Below are 24,827 nucleotides of genomic sequence, written 5' to 3'. Positions count from 1 at the left end.
CTGGTATTTAAACCAATGGTGCTAGAGATGAGCTGGGTCAGCTGGGAGGAAGGTAGAGGGCTGAGTCCGGGGTCACTACAGCACCACCTGACAGGGAAGGAACAACACGTGGCCATGAGCAGGTGTCTGCGAAGTTGTGAAAACACAAGTGCAAGCACTTAGTCTGCATGAATGTCACCGACGCATCCCAGTCACCAGAAGAGGCTTACAACACTCAGCCTCTCTGTTAGCCTGAGGTGAGAGGTGGGCTACGGTCCCCTAACTTTCCGTTTTACAATCTCCTAAAACTAAGGTGACCATATCACTTAGTATTTCTTTTCTATTCATTGACAAATTTTATACGAATATGACCCTTGAGAATGAAAAGGGGAGCTTTTCTAACTGCATCAGCGCAAGAGCATAAACCAGGGTTGTCCCGGGTACACCCTGGCATATGCTCACCCTTTCTAAAAACCTAAACGCCTGAACTGGACTTCTAAACGAAGGGACAATGCTCTGGGTAACATTTCCCACCAAAGCATCCTGCCTTTTCTCCCACAAATTCGCACAGAGAAGAAAAACTAAGCGGATGGGGAGGTGAAAGGAAAATTCCACCCAACCAAGTTATGCACAGAAAGAGCACCTCGTGGGTCCTGAGGCGTCTCCCTGCCGGACAACCGAGCCCCTAAATTAAATGAAAACCAGGCACACCAGCGCTGGCTTCGTAGCTCAGCTGGGCATCTTACTGGCCCAGGCATCTCCACCTTTTCCAGTCTCGAGTTACCTGCTGGAACCCGGGGACACCGCCCCCCAGAACGGCCGTGAGGAGAAGGGAGAAATGCTCGCCCCCGCTCAGCACTCGGCCTGGCAGGTAGGAGGCAAGGAGACGGCCCTCAGGGTGATAACAAGCACAGCGTAAGGGCCCACAGCACCGGGTTCGAGTCCCAGCTCTGCCCCTGGCCTACCAACGAAATGGGCGGGTCCCTTCGCCCGTCCTCAGCCCCGGGACACGAACGCCCACCTCTCCGGAGGCGGCCCGGCGCACCGGACACTCGGGCAGCGCGGCTGCAGAGGCAGCTTCCCTCACCCGGGGAGGGAGGGCGGCCACTGACCTGCTTGAAGGTGCTGGTGAGGAAGTAGACGAGCGAGAGCCCGAAGACCAAGGCGAGCACCCACCTCTTCCGCAGGAGCCGCCGCCACACCATGGCCGCCAGGTTCACCATCCCGGCGCGGAGCGGGACAGGCCCGGGGCCCGGGCGGCATGGCCCCTACGCGGCCGGCAGCCCCATGGCTCGCGGCGGGCGCCGGCCCCGCAGCCCTCAGCCCAGCCAGCTCCCGTCAGCCACCCCGCGCCTCCCCACGTGACCTCGCCCCACACACCGCCTGCACACCTCGCGCGTCACCCGCCGGCCTCGCTCGGCCTCCTCCTCATTGGTCCCTGCATAGCGGCGGCTTTCTATTGGCTGAATTCCGGGAAGGGGGCGGGCAATCGTGTGCGTGCGGCCGGTGGAGTTGTTGCCCGGGTCTCAGCGCTGGGCGCCGCGACCTGAGAAAGAACCTGGGGAGAGGCCGGAAGCACTCGGAAGTCAGGTGCTCCCCGGGCCGAGCGAGTGATTGGCTTGGAAGCACGAGAATGATGCCGCTGAGATTGCCGAATCGTCTGGGCAGGTAAAAAGATAACGTTATTTTTTTTTCCCCCCGGTATGGTCAGCGTAATCTCCTGCCCTTTCAGTCCTGGGGCGTTTCGCGGTAAACTTTGGTTGCAGGAATGAAAAACGCTTGCAGCGTTGTATACGGAGCGCACCTGCCTGCTTCCAGTGCAAGTGATGCAGGAGATGCTCTCTTGCGTGCATTTCGGTGCAGTCATATAACGGCTCGGGGGTGCAACTTAAAACCTCTCATACATTGAAAACTCTGGTGAAATCCTCCTTAGGGATGGAGCGCGATGTATGGAGCAGAGGGTAAAAAGGCATTTCATTCAGTCATTCAGATGCATCCCACGTGCAACCGTTTTATTACAGAATTCGATATTGGAATAATTATGTACGGCCTACTGCCAACACAGGACCTGAAGCCCCTTCGAAAGCAAGCATCTGAAAGTGAAATCTTGGGTATTTTATTTAGGGGGCTGTGTCAAATTTATGGATGGAAACTTGAGATTCTGTGTTTTATTTTCCCCAAGGATTTGCAGGCGATGAGGAATCATTGCGGGGGGAGGGGGCATTAAGGCGAGATTGCAAGTTCTTGAAACAGATTTAGGGCATGAGCTTTCCTTCATATATGAAGATGGTGCTACTGACCCATCTTTTGGCTGATTTTCCAAATGAGAAAGGAGGCTTAGCTGGTGGGTTGTCTCGCTAATCAGTGGCCCTGGTAACACCAGTGCTGTCCCCTGAAGAAGGCTGGTCAGGATCAGGAAGTCACTCAACAACCCGTATGGCACCCTGAACTAAGAGCGCCATCTTTGGTCCTGGTACAAAAACAAATATTCAAGGAAGCTAAACCAACTCATGAAAAGTCTCTGGCCTTTATTTCTTCTCTAGAGTGAGAGGTCAGGGAGGGAACAAGGGACGTAGAAAAAGGTAAGTGAGAGACCCATTGATGTTTTGCTCATTGAGTAAATACTTGTTGAGTGCTACTCTGTGCCAGGCAGCGTTCTAGATGTGGAAGCAGAAGGGCAAACCAGGCAGGCCGATCGTGTCTTTTGTGACATTCGCATTCTAATGGAGGACAGACCATAAATGAATATGCAAACATGTAAATAAATGATAAGTGCTATGAAGAAGGTAAAACGGGGCAATGTATGTTGGGTCAGGAGGGTGAGAGGAGAAGGCCTCTGGAAGGAGGTGACATTTGTCCTGAGGGAGCTAGCCAGAAGGAAAAGCATTCTAGGGAGAGGGAACAGCAAGTATAAAGGCCCGGAGGCAGGCACAAGCTGGCACGTTTGAAAAACGAAAAGGCCAGTGTGGTTGGAGGAGAGTGGAGGCAAATGAGGTTGGGAACAGGTGAGGCCTGCAGGCCAGGAACAGAGCTTGAATTTTATTCTGATTGCAGTGGGTAGCCTGCGGAGGGCCTTAAACATATTTTCTGTATTCCCCAATCACGACTCAGAGTTTGACAATAGGACAAGATATTAATACATTCAGAGCATAACGGTCCTCAGGAGTCCCAACAAGGTATCAATGGAAGGCTAACAAGGGACAAGGAGGCAACAAAACCATCTGCTTATAACTACCCATGAAGCCCTAAGACTTATTCTCAGGTTCAAGGCATCCCATGGACTATTCACTTAAGTGTTCTATTCCATCCAGGGTTTGGAGCCTCTGATAAGCTCCTGTGACCCGTGCATGCCTTTGGAGAGGAAGAAGAGGGAGAGGCCTGCTTTCTCTGGAATCCAGTGGTCACATCCCCACCTGAATGCCCACCTCAGGTGTCGTCAACATGGAGTTCTGAAGTCCCTGTGGTTCCTCACAGTGAACCAGGTGACGTGTCTCCATGAGAATTCAGATCTTCATTACCACTGTATTAAATGTGAGGGCTGGAAGGAAGCTTTGGGTTCGGACACTTCACCCCTCTCCCATTTAACCTATGGGGAGTCTGAGGCCACAGAGAGGTTACCAATTTGTCCAGGGTCACACAGCAAATTAGGGGTGGCATCAGTCCAGGATCCATGTTTCCTAACTGTCTGCTGCTCACTTGACCTCCTCCAGCACCTCTTTGCTTTACAGTTCACTTCTTTCTCCTCTGACATGAGAACTTCCTCCACCTCCGGTCTCATCCTTCTCATCCATGAAATGGGCTGATGACACTTTCTTCATGGGACAGGGTGTTGATTTGAGGGTTGAATGGCATAACAGACTGAAACACAGTTTGCAAAATGTCAGAGAGCTCTAGGGAAGTAAGATACAAGTAGTACTTGTTTATGGTTACCATGGTGATCTGACAGGCACTGAGAATATTGGGAGACTCTGGCTCATGCATGTGTTGACTTTTAGGTCTTAAGGAAAATGCAGAGACGCCACAGCAGCAACACGGATAACGTTCCACCTGAAAGGTAGGCATCCCCTCATTCCATCTGAGGCTCTGAGCTTCAGGTGGTCAAGGGCAACCCAAAACTGGATGGAGTAATACCTGCCCCTCAGGGCTACTCGTTAGAAGAGCAGAGGAGATCTGATTGGACACTGCTTTGCATGGCAATGGCCTCATATCCTCAACACATGACAGCTTGCTGTTGCTCTTATGGTAATTCTCAAAGCCTGTGCAAACAGTGATCCACTTGACTCATTGTATCAATGATTATACCCAGGGGATTTTAATTTATAGAGGTGTCTGAGTTGCAACATGGAGAGGCGGATGACATTGAAAGAAGATTTTTATTACTTGCAGTTTCCAAGATAAGGGGGCATGTCACCCTACGCAGGGCCACATGGGGAAGCACCGGGGTCAGCCAGGAGGCAGAAAGGAGCAAGGGAAAGCATAGGTCACAGCTTTTATTGTGTTTTCCACACAGAGTAAGGCAGGGGAGGGGAAACAACTTAGGATTGACTAGTTTGAATAATGTTGGTGGACTCTAGGCTGTAGGAGTGGTCTCTAGTTGTCTGTATCTGGCCCTGAGTGATTTGGGGCAGAGGAAATATTGGCTGAGAATGGGAATTAGATAAAGGAGGTGGTTAGGGATGTGAGCTCTGGAGGTGATTAGGGATGTGAGTTTACAGGGGAGTTGTAAACAACTTTGGCCATTAGTTTGACCCTGTAATGTGCAGATGCCAAATAGACAAGTACAGAATCTAAGAAAATGCAGTTAAAACATTAATAAGCTAGAACTTCCATCTACTTAAGCCAAAGAGGGTACAGACCATGGGGACCTGTTCTCAGGTTGTGACAGTCTCCCAGCCACAACCCCCTCACCATGCTGGACCGTACATCCAAGGAACAGGCAGCCAAGCTTTTCCTCCCTTGCAGCCCATTTCAAGTCCCCTGCGATTCTTGAGATTGGCCGCACTATCACAAAGTACCCACCAGTCCAGTATTGAGTTTTCCATCAAGCCTGCCTGTTCTGCAGGGAAGGGCACTGGCCTTAAGTCAGACAACCCTTGGCCAAAATCCCAGCTCAGCCACTTCCCCCTTTGCTGCCTTTGGCAAGCACCTTCACCTCTAGGCCTCAGTTTCCCCATCTATAAATGGCAGATAGCAAAACTCAGGTTTGCTTATGAATGAGTGAAGATACACAAACACGGAACCCGGCATTTAATAAGCATGGCTGTTGGAGCTTTTCCAGCCTCTGAAGACAGAATTACTCTTTGCTCTCAAATGAACGGTGAGGGCTTTGAGGACAGAGACCATGCTGGAGAAATAATGGCCGCTGTGTATTGTGTGCTTATTTGTGTCACCCTCACATTAGCCTGTGGAAGTGAGGACTGTTTTTATCACCATTTTATCGATGAGGAAACTGGGGCTCAGAGAGGGTAAGTTACCTGAAGTCACAAAGCCAGGAAGTGGCAGGACTGAGATTCAGGCCCTGGTCCATTTGACCCCTGCAAAGTCTGTGCTTTGAGATACCACATTTCATCTGCCTCCTATCTGGGTGGATTCACTCTTCTCCCGGGCTACCTCACGTTCTAGCCTTTAAGTGGTTAAGTTGGAAGCTCAGCCTCTGCCCCTCAAGGAATATTCTTTCCCGTTTAGGCCTAGAGAAGGGAGGCCAGCTATGTAAAGGTCCTTGGTAGGTTGAGTCTTCCCTGGTTGTTGTACTGGAGGCCCCCTGAGCCCAGTGGACTCAGAGTGCTGGCAAGCTCAAGGCAGACAGGAGGCTTTCCAGGTCCCTGTGGGACGGTGGGGGAGAGAGGGCGGCCACTGTGGGCACCTGCCAGGACTCCTGCTTTCTGAGCTCAGCTTCTTGAAGTGCAGAAAAAGCTCAAGTCCCCTTGACGATCATAGCCATGGTGTTAGTTGTTGTTGTCATTATTGATACTATCTTTATTATTATCCCAAACCCAAGAGAATAGGACCACTCATTTCCTGGGCTTTTGGAGCCAGGAGGGATGGGCCATGGGAGGTAGGGGGGTGGGTAACCATCTTCGAGTTCCCTCCCTTGCTGGGGTGTAAACCTGGTGGTTTATGATAACTTACCCCCACCTCAAGTTTGTAAGGCCAGCGAAGCCAACCCCAAGATTTCTCCAGACCGGCATCTCCCCTGCTGGGTTTCACAGGTATTCTACAAGATTGAATAGGTTTTCCATGGAAGAAAATAATTCCATGGTCACATAAGTTTGGGAAACACTAGGTTTAACAAAGTTAATTTTTTCAGTTGCAGGTCTTCTCAGAGCCTTTAGCATGCTTATTCATTCACTCTTTCAAATAATATTGAGCATGTTCTATGCACGAGGTGCATTGTGCTGGGTAGTGGTAATCCAGTGGGGAGCAAACAGTCATGGTCTTTGACCTTACGGAGCAGGGCCCAGTCTCAAGTGCCGTTCTCAGTGCTGACTGCATGTTAGAATCACCCGGAAGGCTCTGAAGAAATAGCGGTGCTGAGGCCCAACCCCAAAGATTTTGATTCAGTTGGTCAACATTGGGTCCAGGGCACCTGTATTTTTCAAAAGCTCCCTCGAGTTATTATAATGTACACCCAGGGTTGAGAGTCACAGGTAAGGAGTAAAACAATAAATATGATCAGTCCTGTGCAGGGGAGGGTAGAGTGCAGTGAGGACAAAGAGCAAGGAGCCTGTCGTTGTCCAGGAGGTAGGGAAGGCTCCACCAAGCAAGAGAGATTTTTAGCCAGAATCTGAGGGATGAGCGTAAGTTACCTAGGTGGGACAGGGTGGGGCAGGGGGACAGCCCATGAAGGGGATGGCCTGGGCAAGGGCCCTGGAAGCCCTTGGGCAGTAAGAAAAGGGCACATGGTGAGATTGGCGTTCAGGGCAAGATAATCCAAGATATCTGGCAAGTTCATCTCTCTAAGCCTCAGTTTCTTTATCTGTAAAATGGAAATGATATTAGTCCCTATCTTTAGGGTTTATCTGAGACTGCAGGAAGGAGTTTAGAATGGGAAGCCCTTTTAGTGGGTTAGTGAAATAATCAAATACATGTTTTTTTGGGGGTTTTTTTTAATGCACCCTTGTCTGAGTGGAGAATAGATTACGTGAGATCGAGTGCGAAAGCAGTGTAAAACCTCCCCTGCAGCCTCCCTCTGGGGCCATTTTGTGCCTGGATGGTAACTAGCATACTTTTATTATTATTATTATTAATTTATTTATTTATGGCTGCGTTGCGTCTTTGTTGCTGCGTGCAGGGTTTCCTTAGGTGTGGAGAGCAGGGGCTACCGTTCGTTGCGGTGCGGGGGCTACTCTTTGTTGCGGTGTGCGGGCTTCTCATTGCAGTGGCTTCTCTTGTTGCGGAGCACAGGCTCTAGGTGCACAGGCTTCAGTAGTTGTGGCACGCAGCCTTCAGTAGTTGTGGCTCGCGGGCTCTAGAGCGCAGGCTCAGTAGTTGTGGCACGTGGGCTTAGCTGCTCTGCAGCATGTGGGATCTTCCCGGACCAGGGCTCAAACCCGTGTCCCCTGCATTGGCAGGCGGATTCTAAACCACTGCGCCACCAGAGAAGCCCGATAACTAGCATACTTTTATTAAGCACCTGGGTTGTATGCCCTGGGTTGTGGGGTCCACAGGATGAGTGGAACTCAGCACTCACTTTCAGTAAACTCAGGATGTATTTAGAGTACCATAGGGGTCTGTGGAGGTTCCTTGGGAACTCTACTCTGGGGTGAGATAAGGAGGGGAGGGTGGCTCTTTGCCCCTCCCACTGACACAGCACATTGAGCTAATCAACTCCACCTGTTGTGTAGACTGATTGCATTCGAAAAGGACAAGCCCAAGAGAAGACACATGACATCCAGAACTCCGGGGCATGGTGTTCATGGGAAAGTGCACTCAGTTTGGGGCTCACCATTCTCAGAAGGGTAACTCTAGGCTCTCTGCTCCTCCAGCAATGGCTCTGAGAGAGCATCAGCATCCTTTACCTGATTCCAGTACAACAGGCCTGTGCTTGGAACTAGAAATGGCAGTTAGCCCTGGAGGTTTTCCATAGGGACTAGAGATAATAGTTCCCACTTACTAAGTGCGAGGTACACTGAAAGGGGTATTCTAAATTTGATCCCCAGGAATTCTATGCATGAATGGTGTTTATACCCATTTTCCAGGTGAGAAAACTGAGTGTAGGATTGTTAAGACCCCTGGGAAGGGTGGAGCTAGGGTTCACATGTGGGCTTCTCCAATTAAATCTTCTTCCCATTACTTTCTGCTGCCCTCCAAATACCAGTTGTGACCAAGGTGGATCCTCTTGGGAACTGGGAATCATTGAACTTGGAGATTACAGAACCAGGGGTACCTGAGTTTCTGAGGTTATTCTAGAATCAGAGGACTCTGCGCTCCCTTTTCAGTAAAGTGTAGTGGTTAAGAAAGCAGGCTCCAGAGGTAGCCTTGCTGGGTTTGACTCTTCCCTGTTCCATACCTTACCAGCTGTGTGATCCTGGACAAGTTACTTTGTTCTGTGCCTCAGTTTCTCGATCTGTAAGTTGGTATTATTAGTACCTAGTTCACAGGGTTGATAGGAAGATTTAATGAGTTAATTGATGGAAAGCACTTAGAAAAGTATCTGGCACATAGTAAAATTTCAGTAAAGATTATGACCCTGTTGCTATTATTACTTATATTAGTTTGCTAGGGCTGCAGGGTGACAAGGTGTCACAGTCTAGGTGGCTTAAACTACAGAAATTTATTTTCTACAATTCGGGAGGCTGGAGGTCCAAGATCAAGGCATCGGCAGGGTTGGTTTCTTCTGAGGCCTCTCTTCTTGGCTCACAGATGGGCGCCTTCTCTCTGTGTCTTCACATCGTCTTCCCTCCCGCATGCCCATGTCCAAATTTCCTCCTCTTATAAGGACACCAGTCATATTGGATTAAGGCTGGCCCTAATGATCTCATTTTCACTTACCTCTGCAAAAGCACTGTCTTCAAAAACTGTCACAGGCTGAGGTACTGGGGGTTAGGGTCTCAACATATGATTTTCCTGGGGCAGGGGCCCCAATTCGGCCCCTAACATCACTGATAGGGTCCCTTGCCCCCCATCCTCCACTGCCTGACTTGGTGGCGGCTTTCTCCTCCCTTCTGGCCCAGAAATCGCAGTCAAGCGCTCAGCTCTGAGGCGAGTGTGGACGAAGGCGGAGTCTTTGAGAGTCTGAAGGCAGAAGCGGCCTCCCCACCAGCGCTCTTCTCCGGCTTATCGGGCCTCCCGACAGGCAGCCTCCCCGCCACCCCTTTCCCGTCCAGCCTGGTGCTGGGGGCCGCGGCGGGCGGCGGGGACGTGTTTCTCCAGATGCCCACATCCAGGGAGGAAGGTGGGGGCCGCGGTGAGGGGGGCGCCTACCACCACCGCCAGCCCCACCACCACTTCCACCACGGCGGCCACCGCGGGGGCTCCCTGCTGCAGCACGTGGGCGGGGACCACCGCGCACACTCCGACGAGGCGGGAGACGAGCAGCCGGGGACGCCCGCCCCAGCCCTGTCCGAGCTGAAGGCCGTGATCTGCTGGCTCCAGAAAGGGCTGCCCTTCATCCTCATCCTGCTGGCCAAAGTGTGCTTCCAACATAAGCTCGGTGAGTGTGGAGGGATGCAGGGTGCAAAGACTGCCGCCTCACCCGTTGGGTAGGGGGATGGCGTCTCCATCCCAAGTGCCAAGGGAAGGCAGTAGAGGTCCTTATGGTGCAAAGTCCTTAAGAGTCCAGGATTCTGAGTCAGACCTGGGTTCAAATCCTGGCCGACTAGCTGTGTGACTTGGGGCCAGCCACTCATATTCTTTGAGTCTCAGATTCGCCATCTCTCCAGCGGGGTTGTGGTAGAAACTCCCACAGCTGGTTGGGTGATGTGAAGGAATAGAGTGTACTACCCAGGAGTTCAGACTGCTTGGGTCTGAACCTGGGCTCTGCCCCCTTCCTAGCTGTGTGACGCTGGGTACATTATTTAACCTCTCTGTGCCTCAGTCCAATCATCCAAAAAATGGGGGTTAAAATAGTATATATACTGTTACAAATACTGTTACATATGTATTATAGCTATACATAGACTCTAATAGTATGTTACAGATGCTATTATAGTATATGAACAGCATCTGCCTTCGTGAGATTGAGTGAGGTTAAATGAATAAACATGTAAAGCACTTAGGACAGTGCCTGGCAGAGAGTAAGTGCTATGCAAGTGTAGATTATTATTTTTATTATATTCATTATTAATACATGTAAGATACCTAACATAGAACCCTGCACATAGCAAGTGCTCAGTAAATACTACCTAATATTATTATTAGGAAGTAAGATAATGATTCATAAAGTGCTTAGCCTAGTACCTGACACACACTTAACAGTCAATAACTGTGGCTTCCGGTCCACTGTTGTTATTATCTGTTACGTACTGTTATTAGATCATGATGTTGCTGTGTCCTGGAGAGTTTAGGCTATTGTTTTTCTCTTATGGTAGAAATTATGGTACTAATTACTGTCTCATGGCTTATTACAGCCCACAAGAAATATCTAGAGGAGTTTAGGCCATCGTTTGTGTCTCATTTGCCCCTTTCTGGTGGGTTCCAGCTGACTCAGATCACTTCTTCCTTTTTGGGGTGCTACCATGTCAGCCCCTCCCTTTTTATTCCTAGAAATGGAACCTGGTGTGTTCTCCCTTACCCTGAATTCCAGCAAACTCACCACTAATTTTTATTCTCAAGTTTGGTCATTTTGTTTCTCAGTTGGCAGGTTTTTTTGTTTGATCAAAGAGAATAGTACAAGAAGAGATTGTGGGGTTACTGGTTTTGATTTTATATGTTTTTAATGAAGAAACACATCTTTTACAAAGAAGATTTGGAAGAATGCCTGGAATACACGTACTATTTAAAAAGTAAAAGTGAACTCCAAGCTTGGGAACTGTGCATGTCATGTGAAAGCAGAATCCTTTCCACAGGGAACAAAAAGTAGGATTCGAAAATCCCTATTTAGGGAGAATTCCAAGATAGTAGCTTGCTAAATTGTGGAATAAAATTCAGTTCTTTTTCCCTACTCTGCAAGGGTCATGTTTTCCTGTCAGCTAGGAATTCTTTCCCCTTTAACATGAAACTTCAATTTCTTATGGTGTTGTGGTCTTTTTCTACATATGCTTTTTTTGTTTGTTTGTTTTGTTTTTTGTTTTGTTTTGTTTTGTTGCGGTACGCGGGCCTCTCACTGTTGTGGCCTCTCCCGTTGCGGAGCACAGGCTCTGGACGCGCAGGCTCAGCAGCTATGGCTCACGGGCCCAGCCGCTCCGCGGCATGTGGGATCTTCCTGGGCCGGGGCACGAACCCGTGTACCCTGCATCAGCAGGCGGACTCTCAACCACCGCGCCACCAGGGAAGCCCTACATATGCTTTTATTACAAATAACACGCCTCAGATTCTTTTTGGAAGTAGAAATAATAATAGGCACCACTTACTAACTTCTAGAGATTGTACACTGTAAGCAGTATCCCTCCTTGAGTTAAGTACTGTTATTATTCTGTCTGTTTTACAGAGGAGGAAACTGGGGCTCAGAGAGGTGCAGTGATTAGTCCAAGCCGAGATTTGAACACAGGTCTTACCAGACTGCACAGCCCATGCTTCTAACTGGTTCTATAAAATACGCCCACAGTGGCGGGCCTCAATCCCATCCCTAAGTCAGAGGCCTCTTCTCAGAGTGGCTTGGGGTTCCCAGTGATATACATGGCAGCCCAAATGCCTCAGAAATGGGATTTTTCTCTCTCCTCTGTGGTTAGCATGTCAACCCCGAGGGGACCAGGGATTGTCCGTAGTAAGCCCGGGCCAGGTCTGACGAGTCTAAGTGGGTGGTCTCGGCCCCTCCTCTGTCCTGCAGGCATTGCTGTGTGCATCGGGATGGCCAGCACCTTCGCCTATGCCAACTCCACGCTCCGGGAGCAGGTCTCTCTAAAGGTGAGTCACCTGGTAAATTACTGTCCTGGGGCTGCTGTAACAAATGACCACAAACTCGGTGGCTTAAAACAACACAGAGGGATTACTCGCAGTTCTGTAGATCAAAGCCTGAAGTGGGTCCCTGTAGCCTAAGATCAGAGTGTCAACAGGACTGTGTTCCTTCTGAAGGGTTCAGAGGACAGTCTCTTTCCTCGCCTTTTCCAGGTTCTAGAAGTCACCCACATTCGTTGGCTCATGGCCCCTTCCTCCTTCTTCGAGCCAGCAACGTTGTATCTCTGTGACCATCCCTCCATAGACACATCTCCCTCTGACTCTCCTCTTCTGTCTCCCTCTTCCACTTTTACAGACCCTTGTGATTACATTGGACCCTCCTGGATAATCCAGGAGACTGTCCCTCACACAGGGTCAGCTGATTAGCAAACTTGATTCCACCTGCAACCTTTATTGCCCTTTGCTGTGTAACCTAACATATTCACAGGTTGCAGGGATTGGGACAGACACACCTTTGGGAGGCCATTCTTCTGCCTCCCACCCTGGGCAGATCCCCGGATGTGCCATCCTTCTCCCTTCCAACAGCAGCCTCTCCCCATGTGCCCCTGGCCCATTCCCCTTATCCTCCCGGCATTCAATCAGTTAGCTCACTTCCAACCCACGCCCATGGTTAAGGCCGCCCCACGGGCACTGCTGGGTGGCTGTACGGCTTCACCACCGTCACCCCGAATGCCCTCTGGTATCTGCCGAGCACTAACCATGTCCAGCACGGTGCTGGACCCATTACACAGCTCCTCTTGCAGTTTCATCCCAGCAACCTGGGAGGGAGGCAAAATCATTCTGAACTCATTTTCCCAGTGAGGAAGTAGTGGCCCAGAATTTCTTGGCTAAGACATAATAAGGCCACACAGCCAGCGTGAAGGGTGGCATCAGGATATGAACCCAGGCATTGAGCCCAGAGCCTGTACTACCCCCCAGATTCAAATTCCAGCTCCTCCACCCTCCTGCAAGCCCTTGGATGGGTTACCTCACTGATCACAGCCTCAGGTGCCACCTCTGGAAAAGGAACTGCCACACCAACTTCATACACCCATCGAGAGGATTAAAGGAGATGGTGCATGGAAGGTGTTTAGTGCAGTGCCTGGCTCATAGGAACAACTTAATTGAGCTATTTTTAACAAGCCTGTTTTCTGCTGCACATGTGATCCTATAATAGCCACCATCCTCTCTGACCTTGCTCTGGGGTCGTCTGCTTTCTCAGAAGCACCTAGGCGTCCATGAGGCACAGATGCCAGCTCAGTCTTTATTTGTTACATGAGCACATTGAAGTCTGGAGTTGGGCATGGAGCCAGAGGTTCTTCTTGACCCTTAGTCTCATCTTCTTCATGCAGACCCCTTTCTGCTGCTATTAGAACAGCAGGTTGCTCAATGTCACAGTGGAGACTATTGGGGCTGTGGCTCTTTCTCAGATGCAGTAACATCCGCGTGGTGCCTTGACTTGAATTTTAGGGGCAAGGGGATGCCTGTATCCATGGACAGGCTTCTGGGGGTCTTTGAACCCTATGAAGACACAGGTGATGCTTTGCCTGTCTTGTGTATATTTCAGTGGAAGAGAGTCTGCATGACTCGTAGTAAGTTTAGGAATCTCAACGTACTACTGGAGAAGTACCCCATTTGTCCTTCAGAGTCTGGCTTCTCGGAGCATTGCTAATTCCCTTTCTCTTCCACTTTTGGTTTGGATTTACAGGGGATTAAACCGGAATCTATTATTTATTGGCATAAAAAGGGCTGCCGAGTGGATTAATCACATTGATAAGAGCAGTTGGTTGGTTGGAGGTGGTTTCTCAGGCCGTTAACCTTGACCCCTCCTGGAATAATGGGTGGATGGAGATGCATTTATTTTGTCTACACTATGGAAACGTGTGTTGTAACAGGGTGTCGAGCACTGAGCTGTGTCTGGAGACAGTGGAGCATTTACCGAAACCACAGGGAAGGTTACACTGGGAAAGTTATGACCTCATCTTATTCCAGCAATGCAGCCGCCCTGGTCCAGGAAAAGACAAGCTTTGCAGCTTGTCAGCAGCACGGGGGTCTGATTATGTATCCCAGGGTACACGGGCAGGAATGCCCTGCTCTACGCCTCATCTAGAAATTTCAGCTGTCAGGCTGAGAGACTACTGAGAAACAGCCAACTGAGAAGGTTTCCCAGCTTGTCTTCCTGGGGACTAATCAGAAACAAGGCTGGAGAAAGAGAAACGGGGCTAGATTGCAAAGGGCTTTGACATCCATGTGTACGAGTTTGAATTTAATCCTATAAATGTGGCCCTATGTTGAATGGTCAGTCCAGGGCAGTAGCCCAAAGGTCCATGCCGGAAAAAGTTAGAACAGAAGTTTCCAACCTGTCGATCTGAATCTACTGCTGGGTTGTAAAGTCAGAACAACAAGTCCTACCATTTAGTGAGCCTGAAATGTGAGCCTGTACCAGACTGAATGTTTACATTTATCAAGTTTACTTAATCCTTAACAAAACCTCATTTAAAAAAAAATATTTATTTATTTATTTTTGGCTGCATTGGGTCTTCGTTGCTGCACGCGGGCTTTCTCTAGTTGTGGCGAGCGGGGGCTACTCTTCGTTGCAGTGCGTGGGCTTCTCATTGCAGTGGCTTCTCGTTGTGGAGCACGGGCTCTGGCACATGGGCTTCAGTAGTTGTGGCACACAGGCTTAGCTGCTCCACAGCATGTGGGGTCTTCCCAGACCAGGGCTCAAACCCATGTCCCCTGCATTGGCAGGCGGATTCTTAACCACTGCACCACCAGGAAGTCCCCAAACCTCATTTTTTAATGAGGACACTGGAGCTTAAAACATGTGCCCTTGAGCCAGAGTCACTTAGTTTCTCTGTGCCTCAGTTCCTAACAGTAAATGTAAACTAACATTTCTTACATGCCAGGTACTGTTCTAAGCAGTTCATGTACATTAATTCTCAGACTCTAGAAGAGAGATACAATGTATACCCATTTTACAGAGAAATGTAGAGAGTTTAAGTAATTGCCCAGGGTTGGACAGCCTCCAGATAATAGACCAAGGATTTGAACCCAGGCCACCCAGCTCCAGAGTCTGATTTGCTAACCGTGGTGCCCTTCTGACTCTCTGGATTGTTCTCCAAGCAGGTTCACACATTTCTGTTACCTTCTCTGTAACCATCCCTTAGGTTCCAGTGGGATGGAAAGATGCCAACGCCCTTCCTTTCACCATTAGCCCCGCTTCCTCCAAACCTTTGAGAAAGGGAAAATTTGCCCTTTGTCGGGGAACATTCTGGAATATCCTGCCAGGTGCACCTTTGGCGTTTCAGCATCTCCACAGATCTCTTGCTTTGTCTCTAGGAGAAGAGGTCGGTGCTGGTCATTTTGTGGATCTTAGCCTTTCTGGCGGGGAACACCCTGTATGTGCTCTACACGTTCAGTTCCCAGCAGCTGTATAACAGGTGAGCAGGGGAGTCTGACCCCCAGTGAGAAAGTGGGGGGCTTTGTTGGACTCAGGACCCACAGCCCCTTCATTTGAGAACAGTGCCGTAGCTCTAGGTCATGTTGTAACTTTCACATCCCACCCTGTTGTCATATACACGTGCCTAGAGCATCATTCTTTATAGAAATATAATGCAAGCCACGTGTGTAATTTTGCATTTTCTAGTAGCCACATAGTGCGTGGGGGCGGGGAGGACTGGCCAGTAATGGTCTCTGGCACAGGGTTGAAACTCAAGCCAAGCTTTCAGATCATGCCCATCTGTTTTAAAAATGGACTTTGAGGAGTGACCCATTTCACCACTTTCTGGGGCCACCCGAAGTTGCATGAAAGCAATTTGGGAAGTTAGTTCCAAGGCATCAGCATGCCTCCCGCACACTGCATTAGTTGCCTGGCCCAGAAGATCAAGGTCCTGGTGGAGGATAAAGGAGATGGAGTCTCCCAGAACCTGGGAGGAATTTCCAGCTCATGCCATTCTCTGGGCGTGATCACATTCACAGGCTCAGACCTCTGTGCCCTCGTCAAACCAGTGCTGAGTCCAACCGGCAGCACACAAAGAGAAAGAGAGTGACTCGGAGAAAAGCAGCAGAGCTGAGCCTCCTTCCTTACTGATGTCAGTGGTCTAGAGTGGGTTTGTAAATGCTACCAATAGCCATTATCTTATTTTGCCCTCCCACTCAGCAGGGTATTGCTGTCCCTGTTTTACAGGTGAGGAAACTTTGGCTTAATGAAACCCTTTCTAATAAGCCTTAGTCCCAGTAGGTAACAGAGACTTTGAATCATCCCCGGATTTGAAGTCTGATGACCAGTGTCAGAGGTTCTTAGTCTTGCCACGTACCAGCTTTGTGCCCTTCGGCAAACAGTGGAACCTCTTCGAACCTCGCCTAGTTTCTGCATTTGTGAAACCGAGAGCAAGTTAATTTCTGCCTTACCCACCTGAAGGTCATTACCCACCCACAGGCTAATTATCAGAGAGGCCAAATGTTAATATGTGAAAAGTACTGGGCAAACTGTGAAACATTTGATATGTCATAATCATATCATAATATTATTCTTTTATGATAAATTACTTTGTCTATTGGGGGTGATGGCTAATGGGGCAGAAAACTGACAATAAAATGTATTCATCCATTAAAGTTCATAGTGTACGTTAGAAATAAGTGGACTTAGTGATCAATCTGCGGAAAAACACTTGGGCATCTTTCTGGCTCCAAAAGCCAAAACAGAAAAAACTCTAAGACAATGAACTAAAACCTACGTGGGTGAATTTAACAGATCGGTGTCTCTGAGATCAAATGGAAAGTGGAGGGCAGATCTTCATTTCTTTTGCGATCACAGATGCATAATAGAAAAGCAGGGCATGGAAGTCAACCAGCCAGCCTGGATTGTGCCCAGGGAGGGACAAGAGCAGAGACAAAAAGGGGAGCTCAGGGCTGCCAGCCTCTCCCCATATCGTAACTCGGATGCCACTCAGACTTGCAGACGAGGCATCCCACAGAGACAGGGCTCAGATGTGGAAGGACACCAAAGGTATCATGAGAGATTGCAAAAATAGATTATTTTCATTGATTTAACCCTACTCTCGCTCTTCAAAATAGAAATTGACTTTTAAAAATAAAAGTACAAAAACAGACCAGTTCATTCCTAGGATGCTCTCCTCAGGGGGCCTCAGTTTGCACCGTTTTCCACCAGCCCAGCAGAGTATGTGGGAAGCATTTAGAAAGCATTCACTCTGGGCTGTGTGCACTGTCCCCTGCTTTTTGGTGGACAGGCAGGACTCGGGGTGGCCTTTGCTTGGAGCCTCTAATCTGGCGGGAGGAAAAGCGAGGGGACCAGCACCGTTTGGGTGCTGGTTCCAATCCTAGCGCCACATTCTAGCTGAGATGCCGTGGGCGGTGACTCCGCGTCGAAGCGCTGCAGATTCCCCAGCTCAAGATGCGATAATCATAGTGCCTACCACATAGAGCCTTTGGGAAGATGAGATGACTTGAGACATGCAAAGCATGTAGACTAGGGCCAGCATGCTGTAGAAAGCCAAGATATTATTAATATCATCATCCACAGAGGTGATGGAGAGCAGTGCTACTCAGCATGTGGTCTATGGATCAGTGCCAATTCGAGAATGGCTTGTTGTCTGTCCCCAGTGAGGGAAGTACAGAAATTGAGTGTGACTTACCTGGTCACGGATGGGTAAAATGGGTTTACACACTCCGAGTAGTACTGCTGTGGAATAAGGACTGAGAGCAGTAACTGTAGCCGGGACACCTGGGTTCGAATCCACCACCGTTCCATCATATTTGTAGGACCTTGTGCATGTTCATTTACCTTTCTGTGCCTCTTTTTTCTCATCTGCAAAATGGGTAGGTAACAGTGCCTGCCCCGTAGAGATGTTGTTATCATTATTACTGCTGCATGACAGAGTCAGTAGTATACCTATTATCAAATTGAATCCCACCAGTAACACTGAGGGAGGGACCGATTCCCATTTTATTGATGAGAACACTGAGGCTTACAGAGAGAACATTATCTGCCTAGGGTCCAGTAATGGAGAGGCCTGGATTCAAATTCAAGTCTGTCTTGATACTGATGCCCATATGCTTATCATGCAGTGTGACCTTGGGCAACTTAACTTCACATCTCCAAGCTTCAGGGCCTCATTTATAAAGTGGGGATGAGCAGTGCTCACTCTGCAGGACAATGAGATACAGTGAGTAAATTGCTTAGCACAGCGTCTGCACATCAAATCCCTCCTCCCTCCTTCTCTCTCTCTCCCTCCTTCATGTTATTGGTCGGCCTTCCTTCCTTCCTTTTGTTTCCTCTTGTGAAGCCTTTTGTGGCCCATAAAACTGGAGGGGACCTTAGCTAATGATGCTCTAGGCCAGTCTCATCATTTAACTCTCAGGGGAACTGAGGCTCAGAGAGGTTAAGATACCCACCTGAGGTCACACAGCAAGTTAATAGCAGATTCAGGAACAGGGCACAGATATCTGACTCCCAGCTTAGTGCTCTTTCTACAGGTAATATTTACAAGGCTCCTAGAATGAGTAGAAGGGCCCCTAAGGGCCAGTGACCCTAAGTGAGCATCCTGACTCTCTGACTCCTCCCCCAGCCTCATATTCCTGAAGCCCAACCTGGAGACGCTGGACTTCTTTGACCTGCTGTGGATCGTGGGCATCGCAGACTTTGTGCTCAAGTACATCACCATCGCCCTCAAGTGCCTTGTCGTGGCCCTGCCCAAGATCATCCTGGCCGTCAAGTCCAAGGTAGGCCCATCACGCCAATCATGCAGGGGTTTCAGGATGCCTTCTGGAGAAGGAAAGGTTGGACTTGGGCAGAGCTAATGTCAGTGCATCAAATGAACAGAGCCTGAGCTAGCAGATCCTGTCTCCCACCTCTTGTCATCCCTTGAAGCTGAGCATCATTCTTTATTGTCACCACCTTCTTGTCACGCCTCTGCTCTCCAAGTGCATTTACTAAGTTTTGTTGTTCAGAGCTGGCCTTGATGCAATTTTCATCTAAATTTCACCCAAGGAAGGAAAAAAAGCACATTGACATGCCCTGGGTCCTGCTTCTCCCAGGGAAGGATGGCTCTCAAAGGTTTTTGACTCTTTGTGGCTTCTGGGGCACGTTATATAGAGGGTACCGAGGCTCAGAAGAAAAGGACTCTGTGATCCATTAGTGACGCCTGCCGTGGACACAGGAAGTAGACTGGTGGCAGTGATTCTTTGGAGTGTACCTTAGGGAGAGGCCTGCAGGAGGTGTTGGGATGAAGAGATCTTGGGGGATAATCATTGGAATTCAGAGGACTGAGCAGTGTGAGGAAAAGACATCACGGTTAGGTCAGAAAGCTCAGAATTTCCCAGGCATTGGTTGGCAGAAGAGCGGGTTGGAATTGACCATCTGTCTTGAGTGACAACTGATCAAATCACTGGCCAGGTGTATAGGAAAAACACACTCCTGTGTTTCTTCTGTACACACACACACTCAATACCTCCGACACCAGATGTGTGGGTTTTCCACACATCATGTAATTCTCTGACACCGGCTGGGTATCCTTCAGTTTAACACAGTTCTGACACTGTCCACCTCGAGATAGTGTCAGATCCCACAGGATAAGGTCTCAGTCGCGCAAGACTGCCCCTGTCACTTCAGATGCCAGTCACCAGCCCCAAGTTGGCACCTGTACTTCTGACCAACCGGCTACAAATCAGGGTTCCCATGACCCCCTCCTTGGGTTCAGTGCCCCTTGGGTTCTAGATGCCCTGAACCTCTTCCTTCATAGCAGTTGTGGCACTTTGTTGAAGGCAGGAGACGTGAATCCAGGCATGTGAGGAAGCTGGCTCCGCACTGACTGCCTGGAATAATAATGGCTCGCAGTTGTTGAGCACCGACTGTGAACCTGAGACTGTACTAAGCACTTCATGTATGCATTACCTTATGTAGCCTCTTGCTGTTCCTCTCAGGGAGGTACAGTTCCTGTCGTTCATGAGGAGGAGACGGAAGGTTGAGCAGGCAGACAGCTATTAAGTGGTAGAGTTGGGACTCCAGCCCAGGGCTTCAGCTTCGGGGCCCAAGCTGTACCTCACAGTGGGTATGGGAGAAAGATAAGGAAAACAGATAGAGAATGGTTACTCATTGCCTAGCGCATTCTGGTTCTTGCTAGATTCTTTCCCATGTCTTGACTCATATAAGGCTCTCAACACCCCTCTGAGTGAGAGAGAGATTATTATCACCACTTTCTAGATGAAAAGCTGAGTACAGTCATCCCTCAGTGTCTGCGAGGGATTGGTTCCAAGATCTTCCTCGGATACCAAAATCCGTGGACGCTCAAGTCCCTTCCGTTTGCTCCTCCACATCTGCGGTTCCGCATCCTCGGATTTTCTGTGTGAGATTGGTTGAATCCACAGACGAGGAACCTGCGGATAGAGGGCCCACTGTATTCATTTCCTGTGGTGCTATAATAAATAACCACATGCCTGGGGCTGAAAACAATAGAAATTTGTTCTCTCACAGTCCTGGAGGTCAGAAGTCCAAAATCAGTGTCACTGAAACGAAGTCTAGGTGTCAGAGGTGTGGTGGGGGGGCGGTGCTGGATGTTAGGGGAGGATCCTTCCTTGCGTCTTCCAGCTTCTGGTAGCTGGCAGCATTCCTTAGCTCATGGCAGCATCACTCCAGTCTGCCTCTGCGGTCACCTGGCCTCTGCTGTGTATGACGTCTCCTTCTATCTGTCTCATACAGATACATGTGACTGCATTTGGGCCCCACCCAGACAATCCAGGACACGCTCCCCGTGCCAAGAGCCTTAACTTAATTGTGTCTTCAAATACCCTTTTTCCAGATGAGGTCACATTCACAGCTTCCAGGGTTTGGGACCTGGTATCTTTGGGTGGCCATTCTTTCACTTACCCTGTACTGTGGCTGAAAGAGGGGTGAGATATTTTGTCCAAAAAACACCCAGCTGGTCAGTTATAGAATCAGAATTCACATCTTCCAACTCCCAAGGCCATGGCCACGTCAGGAGATCATCTGCCCAGCACTGAATGGATGTCGGAATTCCTGGGCCATTCCTGACCCTGCCATTTTCCAGCCACGGGGCCTTGGGTGAGTCACTACATGTGCCTGAACATGTTTCTTCCCTTAGAAAATTGAGATGTTTACAAAACCCCGTTTGAGATGCTGCAAACATAAAAAGACTTTATGTATGTGGGTGAAATGAGGGGTGGGTTGTCATTGCCTGGAGAGGAAGCAGGTGAGGCTTTGCAGCCCACCTGCCTATCCAGCATCCTTAGTCTTCCTCTCACTCTCTCCTGCCCCTCTTCCCTCTGTTCCCTGTGCTTCAGCCAGACCCTTCTTCTTTCATTTCCTTCCATACACCAACTAGTGCCAATCTGACATGTGGTAGATGTTCTATCCCCATTTTCCAGATGAGAAAACTGAGACTGAGTAACTAACCCTTACAGCTTCCAGAGTCAGCTGTGTGCTGCCCTTCTACCTCAAAGACCCTTTTCCTTTCTTGTGTCTTAACCACCTCCTGCTCCTCCTGCAGATCACAGCCTCTTAGAAACCTCCCCTGCCCCTTCAGGTGAGGCATGGTGCCCCTACTGGGGACTCTCACAGCATCCTGTACTTCCCCTGTTCTAGCATTCACCACCCTGAGTGTAATTGCTTGTTTAATTGTCTGCCTGCTCTGCTCGACTGTAACCTCTGTGACAGCAGGAAATGAATGCATCTGGTTTCTTTGTTGATGGATCACCAGCATCTGATGTGCACTCGGAAGCATTCATTGTATGTATGTATATATGTTTGGGTGGGTAGATGGATGGGTGAATGGATATATAGGTAGATGGATGCATTGGATGGCTGGATGGGAAAGTTGGTGGATATGTGGACAGATGGATAGTCCAGTGATTGTGTGGATAGATGGATGGGAGATGGATGGATGGATATTTAGATAGATGATGGATGGGTACTTGGATGGATGGATGGATGGATGGATGGATGGATGGGTGGATATTTAGATGGGTAGATGGATATTTAGAAAGATGGACAGACAGGTTGGTAGATGGATGGGTGAGTGGATGAGTTGATAGTCTAGACAGCTACACTAACTCTCATCACCTCCTCTTGTAACCTCAGTGAGAGCTTAGACTCCATTGTCAGCTCAGCTCAAACCTCTCATATATGGTAGGTGTCCAGATACCTCTGTCATGAAGACACCAAAATCTACAAGGCAAAGTAGTACTCACTTCCCTGTGCTAGAAAGGAACATGCAGCAAACCTTCAAAGAAATGCAGCAACCAGACCGATAGTAATAAATGCAAGTAAACCTTGCCGAACAATTACCAGGAGTCAGGCAGTGTGTTAAGCACTGCCATTTGTTCAAGAAATAGTTACTAAATGCCAGAGGTGTGCCAGGCACTGTTCTAGGCACAGGGATACATCAGTATCAAAGTACAAAGTAGACAAAAATCTACGTACTCATGGAGTTTATAGTCTACTGAAGACATCGTCTTGTTTAATCTTAGCAATCCTGGGAGGTAGATACTGTTGATATCTCTCTGCACAGAGCAGAAACTGAGTTAAATAGCCTGCCAGAGTTTGCAAACCTCAGAGTAACAACGCTGATGGCAATAGGAACAGCTGATGTGGAGTCAGCCCTGCACGTGGGCCAGGCCCTGCTCTACCCCTTTTCCCTCTGACATCTGTCTCACAAGGCAAGTGCTGTTGTTTTGTGGGTTTTTAAAAAATTGAGGTAAAATTCACATAACATCAAATTAACCAGCAATCATTTTATTTTATTTTATTTTATTTTATTTTATTTTTATAAATTAGAACTGACATTTATTTGTTTATTTTGGCTTCGGTGGATCTTCAAGAACTGACATTTATTTATTTATTTGTCTGTTTGTTTATTTATTGAGGCTGCGCTGGGTCTTTATTGTGGCCTGTGAGCTTCTCTAGTTGTGGTGCACGGGCTTAGTTGCGGTATGTGGGATCTTAGCTCCCTGACCAGGGGTCGAACCCGGGCCTCCGGCATTGGGAGCATGGAGTCTTCCACTGGAGCACCAGGGAAGTCCCAGCAATCATTTTAAAGTATACAATTCAGTGCCATTCAGTACATTTATGGTGCTGTGCAACCATCACCTCTATCTAGTCCTAAGAGATTTTCATCACCCCAAAAGGAAACCCCGTACCCATTCAGTCACTCCCCCTTCCCTCTGGCCACCACCAATCTGCTTTCTACCTCTGTGGATTTACCTGTTCTGGGCATTTCATATAAATGGAATCATACATTATGTGACCTTTTGTGTCTGGCTTATTTCACTTAGCATCATATTTTCAAGATTTATCCACATTGTAGCAGAAATCAGCACTTCGTTCCATGTTAATGGCTGAATAATATTCCATTGTGTGGATAGACCACCCTTTGTTTATCCATTCATCCATTGATGGACATTTGGATTGCTTCCACTTTTTAGCTATTGGGAATAGCAGTGCTTTGAACATTTGTGTAGAAGTATCTGTTTGAACACAGTTTTTCTGGGTAAATACTTAGGAGTGGAATGGCTGGGTCATATGGTAATTCTGTTTAACTTTTTGAGGAACCACCAAACTGTTTCCCACGGCAGCTACACCATTTTACACTCCCAGCAGTTGCTGGTTTTATCCCTGTTTTCCAGAGGAAAACACAAACGCAGTGAGAGGTTAAGAAGTAGCCCAAGGTCACACAGTGTATGAGTGGCTGAGTGGGGATTTGAACTCAGGCAATCTGATTCCAGAACCCTTGCTCTGGGAGGGAGTTACTAGACCACACTCCCTCCCACGGAAGTTCTCTGGATGTGCTTGGAAAATTCCTCGGAGTTGACTGAGGAGCGATGTCCCCGTACACCATCTCTATAAAATTCCCCCAAGTTCAGGCAATGGCTACCTCACTTCCTTCCCTTTCGACGGGCACCGCTGGGGGCCAGGGGGCGGGGATGGGAGGTGGCACCCCTTCCCTGCACCTCCGAGGTGTGGGCGACAGTTATTAATGCCTCCCTGGCAACTGTCCAGCTCCCTTTTTCTGATTATTATTATTTTATTCGGCGAGATTAATGTGCCAGGTCAGAGCATAATCCAGCCTGTAAAAAGTGATGTGAATAGTCTCCTCAAGATAAATTGCAGGCTTGGAAAAGGTTCGCAGCCTTTCCTTGCCTGTCTGAGTGCTCTCCCGAATCCTCATCAATCCTTGTCTGGGCAGAAGAAAAGGACGGGTCTTCATTTGCAGCTGGTGGGGGGAGGGGGGAGAGGAGCACATCTGTCAGGGACCCCTAATGGCTCACAGCACAGATGCTCTTTCCTGCGCCTCCATGCCGTCCACTGAGAGGGTGGGTTGGTTTTTAATATTATAATTATATTGGAAGGGCTTCTGCTATTTGGGTTTGCTTGATGGCCCCACGGTCCCTGATGTGTGAGGCTGGGTGAGCCGCTGATTCCCACGTGCCTCTGGACACCAGAGGGTCTGTCCGGGATCTTCTCATACCTGGGCCTCCCAGGACAGCCATGCTCATTGGCCGGCCAAGAAGGGGGTGGGTTAACAATGACGGCCACCGATCTATAACCTCAGTCCCAAACCATCACACTGGCCGGGTGTCTAGACCAGCCACTTGTCATCATAGATCCAGATAACTTACACAGTTCATACATCTTGGCCCTGCCTGATCAGGCTCCTACCCACTTCTCCAACCTCATCACCCAGGACTTGTCCTCTCCCTTGGCTCACCCTGGACCAGCCAGCACCTTCCTTCTCAGGCCCTTCGCACTTACCGCTCCCTCCGCCTGGGGAGGTTTTTCG

At 48.9% G+C, this 24,827-nt stretch overlaps 2 protein-coding genes across 28 annotated transcripts in view; one reads left to right on the top strand and one right to left on the bottom strand.

Moving 5' to 3' along the window:
* The window catches only part of SPRING1 (SREBF pathway regulator in golgi 1), a 321,466-nt gene extending 320,124 nt beyond the window's left edge, over window positions 1-1,342 (bottom strand). For 4 of the 24 annotated variants that reach the window (XM_073790116.1, XM_073790115.1, XM_073790118.1 and 1 more), the window contains exon 1: window positions 1,092-1,341. In XM_073790116.1, the coding sequence (XP_073646217.1) occupies window positions 1,092-1,202 (111 nt within the window). In that variant the 5' untranslated portion in view covers window positions 1,203-1,341. Of the gene's footprint in view, window positions 1-1,091 lie in introns of all 24 variants that reach the window. The other 20 variants (XM_073790121.1, XM_073790120.1, XM_073790119.1 and 17 more) reach the window with 8 other exon arrangements.
* Window positions 1,343-1,471: 129 nt separating this feature from the next.
* The window catches only part of RNFT2 (ring finger protein, transmembrane 2), a 62,348-nt gene continuing 38,992 nt past the window's right edge, over window positions 1,472-24,827 (top strand). Inside the window, exons 1-7 of one of the 4 annotated variants that reach the window (XM_033836929.2) lie at window positions 1,472-1,647; window positions 3,291-3,461; window positions 3,975-4,033; window positions 9,153-9,631; window positions 11,906-11,982; window positions 15,355-15,455; window positions 18,603-18,756. In XM_033836929.2, coding sequence (XP_033692820.1) covers window positions 3,327-3,461; window positions 3,975-4,033; window positions 9,153-9,631; window positions 11,906-11,982; window positions 15,355-15,455; window positions 18,603-18,756 — 1,005 coding nt within the window. In that variant the 5' untranslated portion in view covers window positions 1,472-1,647; window positions 3,291-3,326. The remainder of the gene's footprint in view (window positions 1,648-3,290; window positions 3,462-3,974; window positions 4,034-9,152; window positions 9,632-11,905; window positions 11,983-15,354; window positions 15,456-18,602; window positions 18,757-24,827) is intronic. The other 3 variants (XM_033836928.2, XM_033836927.2, XM_033836931.2) reach the window with 3 other exon arrangements.

The sequence above is a fragment of the Tursiops truncatus genome, chromosome 13 (genome assembly GCF_011762595.2).
Source record: "Tursiops truncatus isolate mTurTru1 chromosome 13, mTurTru1.mat.Y, whole genome shotgun sequence".
Taxonomy (NCBI): domain Eukaryota; kingdom Metazoa; phylum Chordata; class Mammalia; order Artiodactyla; family Delphinidae; genus Tursiops; species Tursiops truncatus.
This window is presented reverse-complemented; position numbering and strand designations above follow the sequence as displayed.